The following is a 13964-nucleotide window of genomic DNA, read 5'->3' as shown; positions in this document are numbered from 1 at the left end:
AAAAAATAAAAAAGAAACATGAAAAAAGTTTTAGATGAATTTTTATTCAAGATGGGGTCAAGAAACATTTTAAAAGGCAAAAAGATTTAGAAAATTTCAAAAACGTGAAATTTTGCATGCCGTAGTAGAATTTAATTACATGTATTAAATTACCCGCGCCAAGATTTCATTTTCATTTTGCAGACCATTTGTTTTACTTGGTGGCTTTACGGATCCCTTCACAAATACCATCATAGTTCGTAGAAATACTATACATTACAATTTTGTTTACTGAAGTCTTGGGAAGTGTTTTACATCAAAAACCAAAATAAGATTATTTTGCTGTGCAAACATTCAATCGTCTCTGATACGCGACTTTGCCAGCTCAACTGTGCACGGATGAAAATGGACATAATTCTTCCTATTAAATGAAAAGCATCTTCAAAGTATTCCGGCTCAAAAATGCTCTGGCTACCAGCAGTTATGCGTAAAGCTTGCTACAAAAACATTGCGTGACTGACGTAGCGGTTTGGAGCTGTCAAAACAATCACCGGTTTCGCAATCCAAAGGCTTGAATAACACAAAAATATATATATTTCACGCTAAACAGAAATCAGGGTTTTAGATAAAATTTAAAATAGAAGAGTGATTTAATAGCCGGGTTTAATAGCTCCTGCCGAATAAATATCAAAAGTGCGTGATTTGAATCCTGGCCAAGGAAGCGGCCGAGCGGGTCTGGAACGATTTACCGACAAGACTACTACTACTACGACTACTACGACGAAAAAATTCCGGGCGATTTATGAACCGGGCTCGGCCCAGTCTCTGCCCGGTTAATAATTATTATCACCCCTGCAGGCCTCGGTTTGGCCTAATGTTGGGGCCTGCCCACTACCCCCCCCCCCCCCCCCCAGTCAGGTCTGCCACTGCATAAATGTATCACTTTTGTAAGTCATTCTCATCCCCATAGCCTGTGATCCTGTTGTTCAACACCGATCGAGACCTCTGGTCAAAGTCCATGAAGCATGGACTTCTTAATCAGAACTAGCCAGAGGTCTTGATATTTCTTGATGCTGACCAGTAGGATTGTGGTACCGTCTGGGGACAAGAACGGTGTCACCAGACTCATTGGCTTACCCAAATATTTTTTTTATGGTAGAGAATGCCATGTAAATTTTTTTATTAACCACCACTATTAAAAGTGGAATTTATGAAATATCATTGGGTAGTTATTGTTTGCCCTTCCTGAGTTTGGTCTTTAGCTTAAGCTGTTCTCAGCTTATTGATTCCACATTGACAGCAGTTTTCTAAATTACATTAACTGACTTTTTACAAAGGTGAACTATTGACTGGCCTTCTGAAAAGTTAAAAACAGAAGGCAAGCTTGAGGGGCCCATATGAGATCCAATTCACACCTACTGGGGCACTAAGCTATTGTCAGCCATAGTCACAACGGCAAGTAATTACTGCAGTTGTGTTCTCTATTCTTGAGGGTTGTGTTATGGCGTAACAGTTAGTGCACCAGACTCCAGATCAAGCAGTCCAAGAGCCCTAGCAAAGGTCATTGTGTTGTGTTCTTGGGCAAGGCACTTTACTCACACAGCACCTCTCTCCACCCAGGTGTAAGGTACCAGATATTTAATGCTATTTGGTAACCCTAGAATGGGCTACCATGCCATCCAGGGGGGAGGAGTGGAAATACCCCTGGTCACTTCATACTACAGACACTGGGATAAGCTCTGGCAACAGTGCAACACTCATCCATAGGCTACCCCCCCCCCCTTGGTAACACTGTCAAGGTTCCCCAATATACTAGTAGGTGCTGCAAGGTACTGAGAATCCAGAAATTTAGTGCGCTGCCCAAGAACACAACATGATGGTGTACTCTGCAAGAGAATCCTGCTTTTTCATTTCTTGTTTGTCAACAGCCAAACAAACCACATTCTCATGCAGGCTGACAATGGCTAGGCTTGGACCCAAGTACTGTGTTAGCTTGGAAAGGCATCTATTCTCATTAGCTATATATAAATAATCAGGAGACATTTTTAGGGGGAGTACTTTATTGCTGATCACACTCAATAGGCAATACATTACAGAGTACAGCAAGAACATGTACAGCAATCATTACGGTTTATCTGCAACTTGCAAACTCTTAAGATGAACAGAAATTCCAGATTCTCTGAACATTCTTTGATGGATTATCTTTCATTGGTATTCAAAATTATGTGCGAACACAAAAGTTTACTAGTAAATATCGACACAGTTGCACTTGACGGCTACCATACAAAGTGGTTCCACATGACTTTCTTTCACATTCAACAAGCACAACTACTAAGCATGTTTTCACAAGTTCGGCTACAGCTTTGACAATGACCGATAGCAAATAACTAACGCAACAGTTACAATGCAGACAACACTTTTCACATATGTCTCCTGCTTACAAAACTTTGGGTATTGTTGTCACTGAGTAGTTCTTTCTTCAACGCCATACACACCTACGCATTCTTTACTTTTGCTGCTGGTTTTTACAAAACTTTTGTAGTTGCAATGAAAAACAATTATTATTAAAAAAATGTTTTTAAAAAAGTTAATTCCTGGTAAAAATCCTGGTGAAAGACACTCATTCTAGGCTTCCAACAAAAACCAGCCTAACACATCTGTTCCTAATTTTCTCGTAATTTATAACACTGCTGCACCACAACCGGCGCGACAAATGTTCATGTCCTGCACGAAACGCCACGTATCAGTATCAGGATCGTACACTTCAACACTCGAAAGCCTGTGCGCACCATCAAATCCACCCAACACAAAAATCTTGTTGTCGTAGACCGCCACTGATGGCCATGCCCTTGGTGTGTTCAGAGGTGCGACTGGCTGCCACTGGTGAGTCTGTGGGTTGTATCTTTCAGCGAGATCAAAGTAGTGATCAGTGCTTCTGTTACGGCCTCCAAGTGCATATAAGTAGTTGTTGACTGCCACTAACGACATACCAGAGCGCGCTTTTTCTAGTTCTGTTACAAAGGTCCATGTGTCTGTGTCAGGATCGTAACATTCGACACTTGCCCTGTCACTATGCACACCTCGGTCATAACCTCCAGCAATGTACAACTTTCCTGCAACAATGAAAATATGATACTGGACTTAGCTTATTGCACCTTTCAGTAACACGCGAATTCTGATGTTCATGTCTGCGTTTTCTCTGAAGTCAATCATAATATTATGGCGACAACCACAAACCTTGAAAAACAGAAACAAAGAAAATGGATTGAAATCTACCAATCACAATATTATTGAGAGACGTGACCTTTTGAACCGGTTTAAGTGAACTTCTGTTTCCTGAGAGGTCTGCTTAGATGATTGACAGTGCTCAGCGAAAAAAGTTTACCATTGATAGAACAGAGGTCAACAGAGTTTGCATGTTATTGATAGTCTCACATCCATCATGTTTTAGGGGAACATTGGTTTCTTTAGCACCAGGTTCAGCTGGTCCACATCAGCTACTTACTAAAACGTATGTACCTTATTCTTACTAATTTTCGCACATACTTAATTTTGCAAAAATTGAAGAGCCGAATTTCGCGAATATTAATTTTCCCAATTGCAAGAAAAATTTAAAAAAAGTGTATTAAATTTTGCGATTTTGTCTGTGTTTTATGGATCAGTCTTGGACGACCGATCCGTCAAGGAACCACTGGAAATACAGTTGTTGCAGTTCCAAACATTTAAAAGACTTATTGTTTTTGATATATAATATGGTATTAATTTTTGCGTGTTCAAATTTAGCGCAATGTTTTTTCGCGCGTACTAAATTTCGCGATTATTTTGAAATCGTGAAAATCACGAAAATTAGCACTCGCGAAAATTAGTAAGAATAAGGTACCATAATACCTGAAAGTGTTGTTTGTGCACAACTCTGTTATTTTTGAGAATTTCTGTCCCAATTAAGAGTAAACAATTTATACTAAGTTATTGTTTCATTTTCTCCAAAAAATTGCTGGTATCAAGGAAAATTGTCAAAGATAGGAGAAAATATGACTGTCTTATATTATTTTGTTGTGCTGTTCAGAATATATTTTCTCCCAACTAGCAACCAATATATAGATATTTATCAACCTGGCAAAAGGGCTGTACTGGGGGGATATCCACAGTGCTGATCAAGCACAGTAAGGTCTGCACAGAAACGACAAAGAGCCAATATTTTCCCAGTACAGTTCCAAGCAAGCTTGGTTGACAAGAGATTTATTACACAGCTTATATAAACTCAACAATTGAAAACCAGCTGCAGAAATTGTTGACTGATATCAGCTATTGGCCCTCAATGTTTGTTGTCTAAAGCTGTGTTCACATTAAACCCGAAACATTTTATAATAAACATGATTAACCTAAACATCCTTGTTATTGTATTGTTCACATTAGGTGTCAGTTTCAGTTTCTATGCGGATTTAAGGTACCGTAAAGTTCCGTGTATAAGCCGCACCCCCGATTTGGAAGCTCAAATTTTGGAAAAAAAAAATATACAGACCATAAAGTTTGAAGTTCAAGTGAAGTTCTATTGGTAAACAAACAAGGGCAAACAACCACGGTTTCGAAACACTGACACGGCAGTTGTTGCAACGTTTAATATAAATTGAGACCTACGAAAGCGAAATTTTACTTGTCATACCGGTATTTTATTTCAAGATTCTTGGAAACTGCTACCCGCAACAGGTTAAAAACTTCATGCAGAAAATGAGTTTGTTAATCCAACAGATGCATTTGTTGTGAAGGTCAATAAAAAAGCGAAGCGGTCTGCCATTTGCCTTGTGAGTACTTGCGTTTATCTTGGTGCTTTCTCGCACGCGACGGAAAGACATGATTCAAAGTGACTGGCAGGCTTCACTTCAAACAGCTTTGCAGAGGAACTAAAAGGCAGTGAACAACAAAGTTTTAAGGTTGTTATATGTTTATTCAGTGACGTCTTGAGAAGTTTTTTTATGAATATTAATAAGCATTTTAGAACTCCAACCAGAGATGTTTCCGTAGATAAGCCGCACCCCCGATTTTTGACTTGAATTTAGAGGAAAAAGGTGCGGCTTATACACGGAACTTTACGGTACTTGCATAAATCTTGTTTTCTTTAATCAAAAATTCAGCTTGAAATTACTATAAAATTTCCATTAATTCTTTGGTTTTGTGTAGATTTTCAAGCCCTTTGGAGGAGAAGGGCTTTCAAGCATTTAGCAAGGAAACAGTATTGTCAGAATTTACGCTTTCTTTGGTACAAGAATTGTTTGTGAATTTTGGTTTTTTATTGCGATGGTGTGTGCTTGTATCTTGCCATCGTTAACTTCTGTGGCGATGTTCTCCCAAATATTCTGCTTTCTTCCCATCTCTGATAATTCAGGTTGTAATGCTTTATCAGCACATACTTTAAATAAACATTTGGTCTCATAGTGGGTGCAATTTTGGGGCTTTTAGGCACACCCCTCCTCACTGCATGTCCGCCATTTTTAACCTGTTTTATCTGATCATGAGTGAAACTACCTTGTGAGGTTGTTTCAAACATGTTCAGAAAAATCATGTTTCAAACATGATTCGCGCAATGCACTGCCTGCTGTGAACACTTTTCATACTGAAACATGTTCCATTCGTGATCAGACCATAGGCTGTGGAGCAGGGGGAGCAGGTAGTCACCCCAAACAAAAATTTGGGGGGCTCACCCCCCCCCCCCCCACATTTTGGTGCCAAAAATATCACAAGTGCAGCGTAAAATTGGTTTGTCAGGTTATTTTGTCTCCAGAGTGAGTTCAAACGTCTTCGAAACTTTCTTGGAAGTCTTCGGGAAACTTCGTTTATCTTCGGAAAAGTTCAAAAAATGATCGGAAACGTTCGAATGGCCTTCGAACAACAATCAGAAAATCTTCGGAAATCTTCGGTCAGAAAATAAAAAGTTGCTCCAGATATGAAAACCTGCTGAAAATGTTTGGGATAGTCTTAGCCCCCCACGTTCCAAACTGCTCCACCGCCTCTGCAGACTAATCATGTTTTAATCTAGTGTGAACTTAGCTTAAGTCATGTAATAAAATGCAGTATTGCCTTCTCAAATTGCCATTTACTTTATAGTGATAATATAATTTACTTTATAATAATATAATTTTGAAAAATACTTATGTTGATCTGATTTCAAAATAAAGATACAAACCATCACACACAGCCACTCCCGCCCCTGATCTCTTCCTTCGCATACACTGCACGGTACTCCAGTGGTCGGTCTTAGGGTCATATCTCTCAACATAGTTATAACTGCACGTTCTGTCTTCGCCCCCAAGGGCATACAGATAACCGTTTAATGCCGTCACTGCAATAAACGACCTCTGAATAGCAATGTCAGCAAGCGAAATCCACTGGTTTACGGCAGGGTCATAGCACTCCGCATGGCGCACATACATGGTGTCGTCATGTGGTGCACTTACTGCGCACTCACCACCCACTACATAAAGCAAACCATTGAGACTACAGGCACCAACTGCAGTTCTGGGATGTTTCATGCTTTGCAGCACAATCCATTGATTTGTTAGAGTGTCATATCTTTCTAAGCTTGACAGCTGGCAATCAACACCGTTACGACCACCTATGACATAAACAGCTTGTGGCTGAGCCCGTGGTAAAGTCATATAGCGAGGAAGGTTGCGTGCACTTTCGTTAAGCACCTTAGCCAATAGTAGCTGGCAATCCGCATTGTTCTTGATAATCTTCGAAGGAAAAACGCGTGCTTCAAGAAATTCGAGCGTTAAGAGAGGTAGTCTAACGTTACTTAAAAGTTCCACTGCATAATCCTTCCGTCGACAGAAATCGTGCAAAATCCACGCCTCCACCGCCTCAAACACTTGATTCTCAGAGCGAACCTGAAGCAGGTCTTCCCGTAAAAGATTCCGCAAAGCTTGTTTTGGCAGTTGTAAGAATTCATCCCCTTTCGCTACATCCAAGAAGTGTTGCCGGACAAAACGATAAGCAGCTTCTTCAAGTTCTGAGCAGGAATAGAGATCTGCAAAGGCTCTGATGCCGAGACAATTCGTAGCATCTAGGTGTGTCTGAAGAAAGCCACAACAAACTGTTCTAAGGCTCTGAAGGTTTAACAACGAAGCGGCGGATAAAAGCGCCTGGACATTTTCCACAGTTACATCGATGTTTCCAGTGTAAGCAAAATCAAGTAATCCCTCCATTACACTTGCTTCAACTCCTTGTAATTTAATATCCTTCATGCCACTTTCCAACATTCCATTTGTAAACATGGCTCGCAAGTAAGAACTCGCTCCAGCAAGAACGATTCTGTGCGCGGGAAATTGGCGACCATCAACATGTAGAACGACGTCGCATAATTCGCCTTTCCTTCGAAGATCGTTCATGGTTTTCAATGCATCGTTGGAATGCATAGGGATATTGAACCTTCGATGCGCCGCCATGGCGTGCTTCCACAGATCGTAGAATTTCCTTGTAGAACTCACGGCCAAAACATCACTTCCACTTTCGTTGTTTTGCTCGATTCCCTTCGTAATGTCCAAAATAAGGCGACATCTGATTGGCTGGTTAGCGTAATGCACCAAAATAAAAGCACAATTGATTGGTTCATAATCAAGCAATGACGTTTATACCGCTGTACTATTGGGGTAAGCACCGCTGACTCAAGTTCTGTGAAGAAGCCCTGATTTTCTGCACATCAGTGCAATATGCCTTTTGCGTCACCCGGCTACCCCAAAGAAAGAAACTTCTGTCTGCAAAAGATAAAACGTTAAATCTTTTTTTTTTTCATTTATATATTCGAACCTTCACATAGGCTATCAATTTAAAAAGAAGTTTTTCAGTTGGAAATGTTCTGACTCGAAACTAAATATGAACGTCAAAATTAGCATAGTTCCAGGGGCATATAAACATGCTCTTGCCTATCCGCATGAATTACGCCTTTTATTGAGGGTCTTGACTATCCAACTGCACCGATACAAATTACACGCAAAATGAGTGCAAATACTAGTATGATGTATCTCAAAAACGGTTCAAAGTTTAGTTTGGATTGGAAAAAAGGAATAATTATCAAATTAGACATTTCAGTGCGTAGTTTCTATCGCTGTTTATTGCATGACTAAGACAGCTGAGCAGCTGGGAAGACCTGAAAAGGCCAATGACTAAAATTAGCCAATCAGAATGCTTTACTGCCGGTCCAATATTTTCAAAGAATCTGGGGGGGGGGGGGGTAGAATTTCTATGGTTCGTATTCACTCAAATCGTGCTTGGAACCATGCTAAGTAGCCTGCGAGCAGGCTCACCGTGGGGCACGCGCGAATATACCTTGGGCACGCGCGGTGGCAAGCGTAGCGATAAGGCGGGGAGTGGCGCCAATAAGTCACTCGCGGCTATCGCCGCTCCCGTGTCCAGGTGGCCGCTCGCAGGCTACATGCTAAGAGAATATTTGCCCTTGGTATTTTCTGTACGGACCTCGCTGCGCCAAACACACCTTTCTGGCTAAACTGACATTTGAGCCTGAAGAATTTTTTATATTTTTTAGTAACTTCAGTTGACCCTTTTTTTCATTAAAAGAAATACTGGCATGGTAAACAATTTTTTTCGCAATTTTTAGCTGTCGGTTTCGTACATTTTATCGTTAGTTAGATAACCACTAAGATCAATTTGGTTCCTTCGTTTACCACTTATGGAAATTGAATGTTCAAATTCCTTGCTGTACAATAAAAATGTCAGTGAATATTTTATATAACCAATTACCGATTTCCGAAAAGTGGTTATTTTTAATAATCACTAAATTTCTCGACAGTTAATTGGGAGTCTCCATATAAGCACCATTTAGCTATAGGCTTCCGTCCATTAGAGAAAGTGCTGTCTCGAGCGTCTAATTAACTATTTTTCTTTATATATTTACTCAGCGGTTTTAAACGGTCACGTTTGTCTTAAGAAATTAACGTTAAGTTAAGTTAACGTTAAGTAAAGACTAAAAAAACCTGCTTGGTTAGACTAACCTCGTTGACTTTGCAGTCTTTAGTTTACTGCTTTACTCCACGCGTAAGATCAGTCAATAATCTTCACACGCGCGCGTTTGCTGAAATTTATCTCATAAGCAAGAATTTCTAATTCTTTAAAATCAAAGAATATTTATTAAATAAGAAGCCTTTTATTTAAAAATGCATCTTCTTACGTCAGAAGGTCAGGAAGTTGTGGCACGAATTTTAATGACACTTTTTTCAGTTTTCAGCCGACGTTTTCGAAATATTTTATCAGTTTACATTCATCAGCGTGGTTCCATAATTATGAAATTCACTCACGGAAAGCGCCAAGCTAGTTTATCGCCAAAGAGTGACTTCAAGGAAAAAATTTGAACTAGAAGACTACAATAAAGTAAGTCATATTGGATATTAGCTAGGGATTTTACGGCAATATTAACGCCAAGCGAATGCAACTAAGAATAGTTCTGTCCTTCTCAATGCCATTCCCAGCTTTCGTATCGCATAATACACTGCAGGCAACAAGGCTACAGCACAGGAAGAAAAAAAAAACAGACTACCTCGCAAACTAGATTCATTTATATTTCCAAAAACAGGCTGCAAGGCGCGTTTACACGGAAGAGAAATTTGCGTACGGACCCGTCACAAAAACAGTCCGGGCCTGACCACTTTTGTAGAGAAACAGTCAAATCAAAACGGGGCCATAGCCGCCTATGGCCCCGTTCTGATTTGACTGTTCCTCTACAAAAGTGGTCAGGTCCGGACTTATTTTTTGACGGGTCCGTACGCAAATTTCTCGGCCGTATGAGTATGAGTATGTTTTGATATTCAGATTCGTAAGCCGTTTTTCCACTTATGATAGGGGAAACTCTCATTTTGCAATATTATCCCGCTTTTGTATATATCAGCCGATCGTCGAACTTCAAGAGAAAGATTGACTGCAAGAAAGTGATAAAAATCTGCGAGACCACAGCGACAAACCGATGAGTGGTACCGAATCTCTTGAAAACCTGGATCAGTGAATGATTTAAAATGCATAATATAGACGGTACCATAATAATGAAAGGACCATTTCTACAAACAGCAGCGAAGTGAAGCCGGATCTTGGCGTAGTTCAGGATCAGCAATATAGAGTAAAACGATAAACCAAACGCAAGGCTGATCAGACAGCTAAAAAGGCTAAATTTTGGTTTATCATTACAGCACTTGATTTCGGTTTACTTTGGCCGCCCGCTTTGCGAAGTTCGTTTGGAAATTGGAAACTTTGTTAATTTCCCATCGAACTTCGCAAAGCGGGCGGCCAAAGTAAACTGAAATCAACTGTAAAATATAGACGGCAGACTGATTCTAACGGCGTAAGCGACCAAAAATAAACCAAACTATGGACAAAAAACTAAAAATATTTTAAACAAATATTTCGGTTTGTAACACAAAGCTTCCTCAGCACTCGAGTATTGCTTGTGTTGGGCCGAAATATGGGGAAACTTTGTTTAAATTATTTTAGTTGTCTTTCTCTCCATGTTGTTTATTTTTGGTCGCTTACGCGGTTAGGAAAAGCCCTGTAAAATGTAAATGTCGGTTAGAACCCTCCTTCACCCCTCCGGGTATTTATAGGCCGTCCAGGTGGTTAAATAAAAAAGGCCCTTTTTTGTAAGCCCTCCACTGTTTTTTTTTTGAATACATATACCGGTAAATGGAAAATGAACGATTCATTGTTTTTTTTAAACCAAAAGATCGGGCAAATATATTTTACTTTTTGTTTTCAGTTTTTTTCTTATTTCTATTTCAATCTCTTCCCCTGGCGATCAGTTTACTTTTTTTATAAAGTATCTCAAGATTTTTACTAATTTCCTGCACTTGTTTGTCGCTATAGTCTTGCCTACATTAGAAGTAAAAGGTCGACGTGTTTTTTATAGCCTGAAACAGGCGGCGGTTCCGGGACCCCTGGTGGTGCACGCATTTGGAGGATTCTCTTTCCTTCCGGCTTTACACTCGCTCTTTATCATTTGCTTAGCGCTCCTTCTTACAAAGAGGTAATTGCGTGTGTCACAGATCCGTTGTAGCTATTTAACAAATTTTCTGATTGTGCAACTTATTTGTTTCTTATCAGTTCGTTCCAAGGCGACAGATTTTTGTAAAGCTGAAACGAAGCTTTTAGACTAGAGGGATGGTGTACTCTACTCCCGGGGGGGGGGGGGGACACTCCCATACATGAGCTATATAGGTATGTGCCGCTGTGAAGGGTATGGTTTTCAAGCAGTTAAGTCTGGGATAGGGTATAGAAATCAGAGAGTTTTGGTCTAGAAAAGGGTAGCATTTGCCGGGAAACCGATCGACGGTATGACGAATATAGTCCAGAAACTCGGAAGAGAAAGAGGCTTTCCTTAACGTAAATAAAATCATCGCGGCATCGTTGTTCACAGATGGTTTTCCATTAAAACACTGATAATGATACAGTTCTAACAAAATGCAAGTCTGAGATAGGGTAGGGATTTTCAGTGTCTAGTCTAGTATAGGGTTGCAAAAATCAGCTGAACATGGTCTGGTATAGGGTAAGGGCTTCAAATTCCCAGCGGCACACCCACCCAAAAATATACCGGTTGCCCCCCCCCCCCCCGGGACTCTACTAGCCTAAAGCACTTTTTGGCAGTAACACCCAAAACCCTAAATACATTTTGTGTTGATCTCCTGGAGCGAAGATTTCGATCTACTTAATAATATTGTCAAGTATTCAAATTGTAACAGTTATAACGAGGGAACTTTCTCAGTGATAAATTCTTATCTCAAATTGGGCGAATTATAAACAGGCACAAATCGTAACAAATGCACAGGGCTTTTCATAAACAAAGTATAACATCTAGTAGGCAAAATGGAGATACTTAATTTACCATTGTGATAATGTTCGTAATAAAGTCATTATTATTATTATTATTACTTGTTCCTAATTTGCACGAGAAGGGAGAAAAGAATTACGCTCGTTTTAGTCTCGTAATTTTATGCGCCTGGAGCTGCGTGCGTTCTACAGTACAGTATGTGGCCCTAAATTCGGACAGCCCTTGGTCCGGACACTTTCAGTTCATCGTGTATTTTTCCGAACCTTTCCAAAGATTTCTTGATCTGTTTGCTGTCTTCGAAGGCTTTCCTGCTGGCGGCAATTTCGAAAATTTCAAGTCGACGTGAAGGTAGGTGAAGTTTGTTTTCGCGATGTTTATTTGTTCATGGCGCCTCAAATCACCTCTGGTTTTCTTTGTATTTCCTGTATATCGGAACCGAGCGCGCTAAAAGAGATAATTTTTCTGTAGAATTGATGTAGGGGGAATAATCTTTCGACTAGTGCAAAAAATTTGATTGACCGCTTGAGTTTTCGTCCAAAACCGTGAAGTAACAAATTAAAATTTTTAACTAATTTTCCTGGCTAGGTCCTTGGTCCGGACACAGCTGACAGCAACCAAATATAATTCGAAAACTTCTAAAAGGTGGCAAGCTAAATAATACTGAAAGAAAAGGAGTCTGACAAAAGTTACAGCTTTCGTTTGAGTTCTAAGACATAATAAACTTCATTTTACAACAATAAAACTAAAACGAGGAGTGTTAATTCAAACTTTGCGAATCACGCTTATCGGGCTAATAAGCGCTATAGTTTATATTCACAGTATATTGTTGATGAGAAGCGAAAAAAATATTTTTTTCACTTCTCGCCTCGCCCCGCCTCTTCCCCCCGCGCGATCATTTTTTTTTTCGCATCAAGCTCGACGGACTCTGCGAAAAAAATAGGGACTGCTCGTAGTCTGAGGACTACGTGTCAATGAGGTTGAGTATCTCTTGGGATATCTACATACATCAGCTGTGGCCGCTGTGCAGCTCAGTTTGTTGATTGAAAAGTTGTTTTTGCATGTAAAAGTGTTCAAAGGCGGTCCCGCCTTGTTTTATCTTAATCACCATGGTAATTTATGATCATTACATAAAATGAACAAGCGCCACTTAATATATCACTCAACAGTTCTCTTTATCTAAGGAAGCAGAGTTTCTAGATTTTCCTGTATTTAGTATCGTGTTACTATTTTGTCGGCATATCAATAGTGAAAAGCCCTGTCGGCTCGATAGTCTACTTTTTGATTCACTAAATTATAAGTAAACTGAAAAGATAATATTGCTAATAAAGTGGTCGTTGCCATGTGTAAACTTCAAAGTTATGTTTTATTCAGTGAAAGATTTCAAAAGGCCACCCTTGAGGGTACGAAAGAAAAATTAAATTACAACAACCCTTTTTGCCCTTAGTTACTTAGATTCCAGTGAATTCGGGTCTGTTACCCTAGTTTTTCAACCCTTGACTTTCAAGAGACACAAAATTCGGTCTCTTTAGTATGTCAGTACAGCTTTCTGCCACGCACGAGAAAAATCTGCTTGCATATTTTCCTCGGCTGCAAATTCTCTTTCTAGATCGTGAACTCGCTCTTCAAGAATTTCCGAGCCAGCAGCTTTCAGATGATTTGTTGCTAGGTAACACGACGTTTCTGATGTCGTTAAGTTGACGTGTCAATCTTCGGAGTACTTCGGAGTTCTTGTGCTATTTCTGATTGGCCAATAGGAATAATCGGAAATCTTCGGGTGCTTTTATGAAGGTTTGCCATAAAAGGGAGGCAAAGACTGATTAAAAAGTCAAAAGAAATTTAAATTGCTCATTCTTGTGTTCAGCTCTGAGGTGTATATTCAGAACAGGGAAGCCAAGTTTAATTGGTAAGTAGCGAGCAATTCTTTCGAATCAGAAGAATGATTTGTGAGTTTCAGAATAGGTTTTTTTCTTAAAAATCGCAACCTGAACCAGAAAAGTTTCTTTGAAGTTAATTAAAACCAGGACTCTTTTGGTAGATGCTGAACTATTCTCTTCACTTCACAATATTTTTTATTTAATTCAGGCTTGATAGATAATTCTGTCAGTGTGAAATGTTTCCTTATATAACTCACTTTAGCTATTGATTGCACACTTTCCGGGTTCGA

The 13964-nt window shown here is 39.7% G+C and overlaps 1 protein-coding gene across 1 annotated transcript; it reads right to left on the bottom strand.

Moving 5' to 3' along the window:
• Window positions 1-2021: 2021 nt before the first annotated feature.
• Window positions 2022-7654, bottom strand: LOC144664878 (kelch-like protein 28). The gene is made up of 2 exons (XM_078526085.1): window positions 6161-7654; window positions 2022-3092 (listed from the first exon to the last, which is right to left on the bottom strand). The coding sequence occupies exons 1-2, from the start codon at window positions 7419-7421 to the stop codon at window positions 2659-2661; spliced, it is 1695 nt and encodes a 564-aa protein (XP_078382211.1). The 5' UTR covers window positions 7422-7654; the 3' UTR covers window positions 2022-2658.
• Between the last annotated feature and the right edge of the window lie 6310 nt (window positions 7655-13964).

The sequence above is a fragment of the Oculina patagonica genome, chromosome 9, assembly GCF_052425735.1.
Source record: "Oculina patagonica isolate OP01 chromosome 9, crgOcupat, whole genome shotgun sequence".
In the NCBI taxonomy this organism is placed as follows: Eukaryota; Metazoa; Cnidaria; class Anthozoa; order Scleractinia; family Oculinidae; genus Oculina; species Oculina patagonica.
The sequence above is the reverse complement of the archived record's forward strand: the minus strand, read 5'-3'. Positions and strand labels throughout refer to the sequence as shown.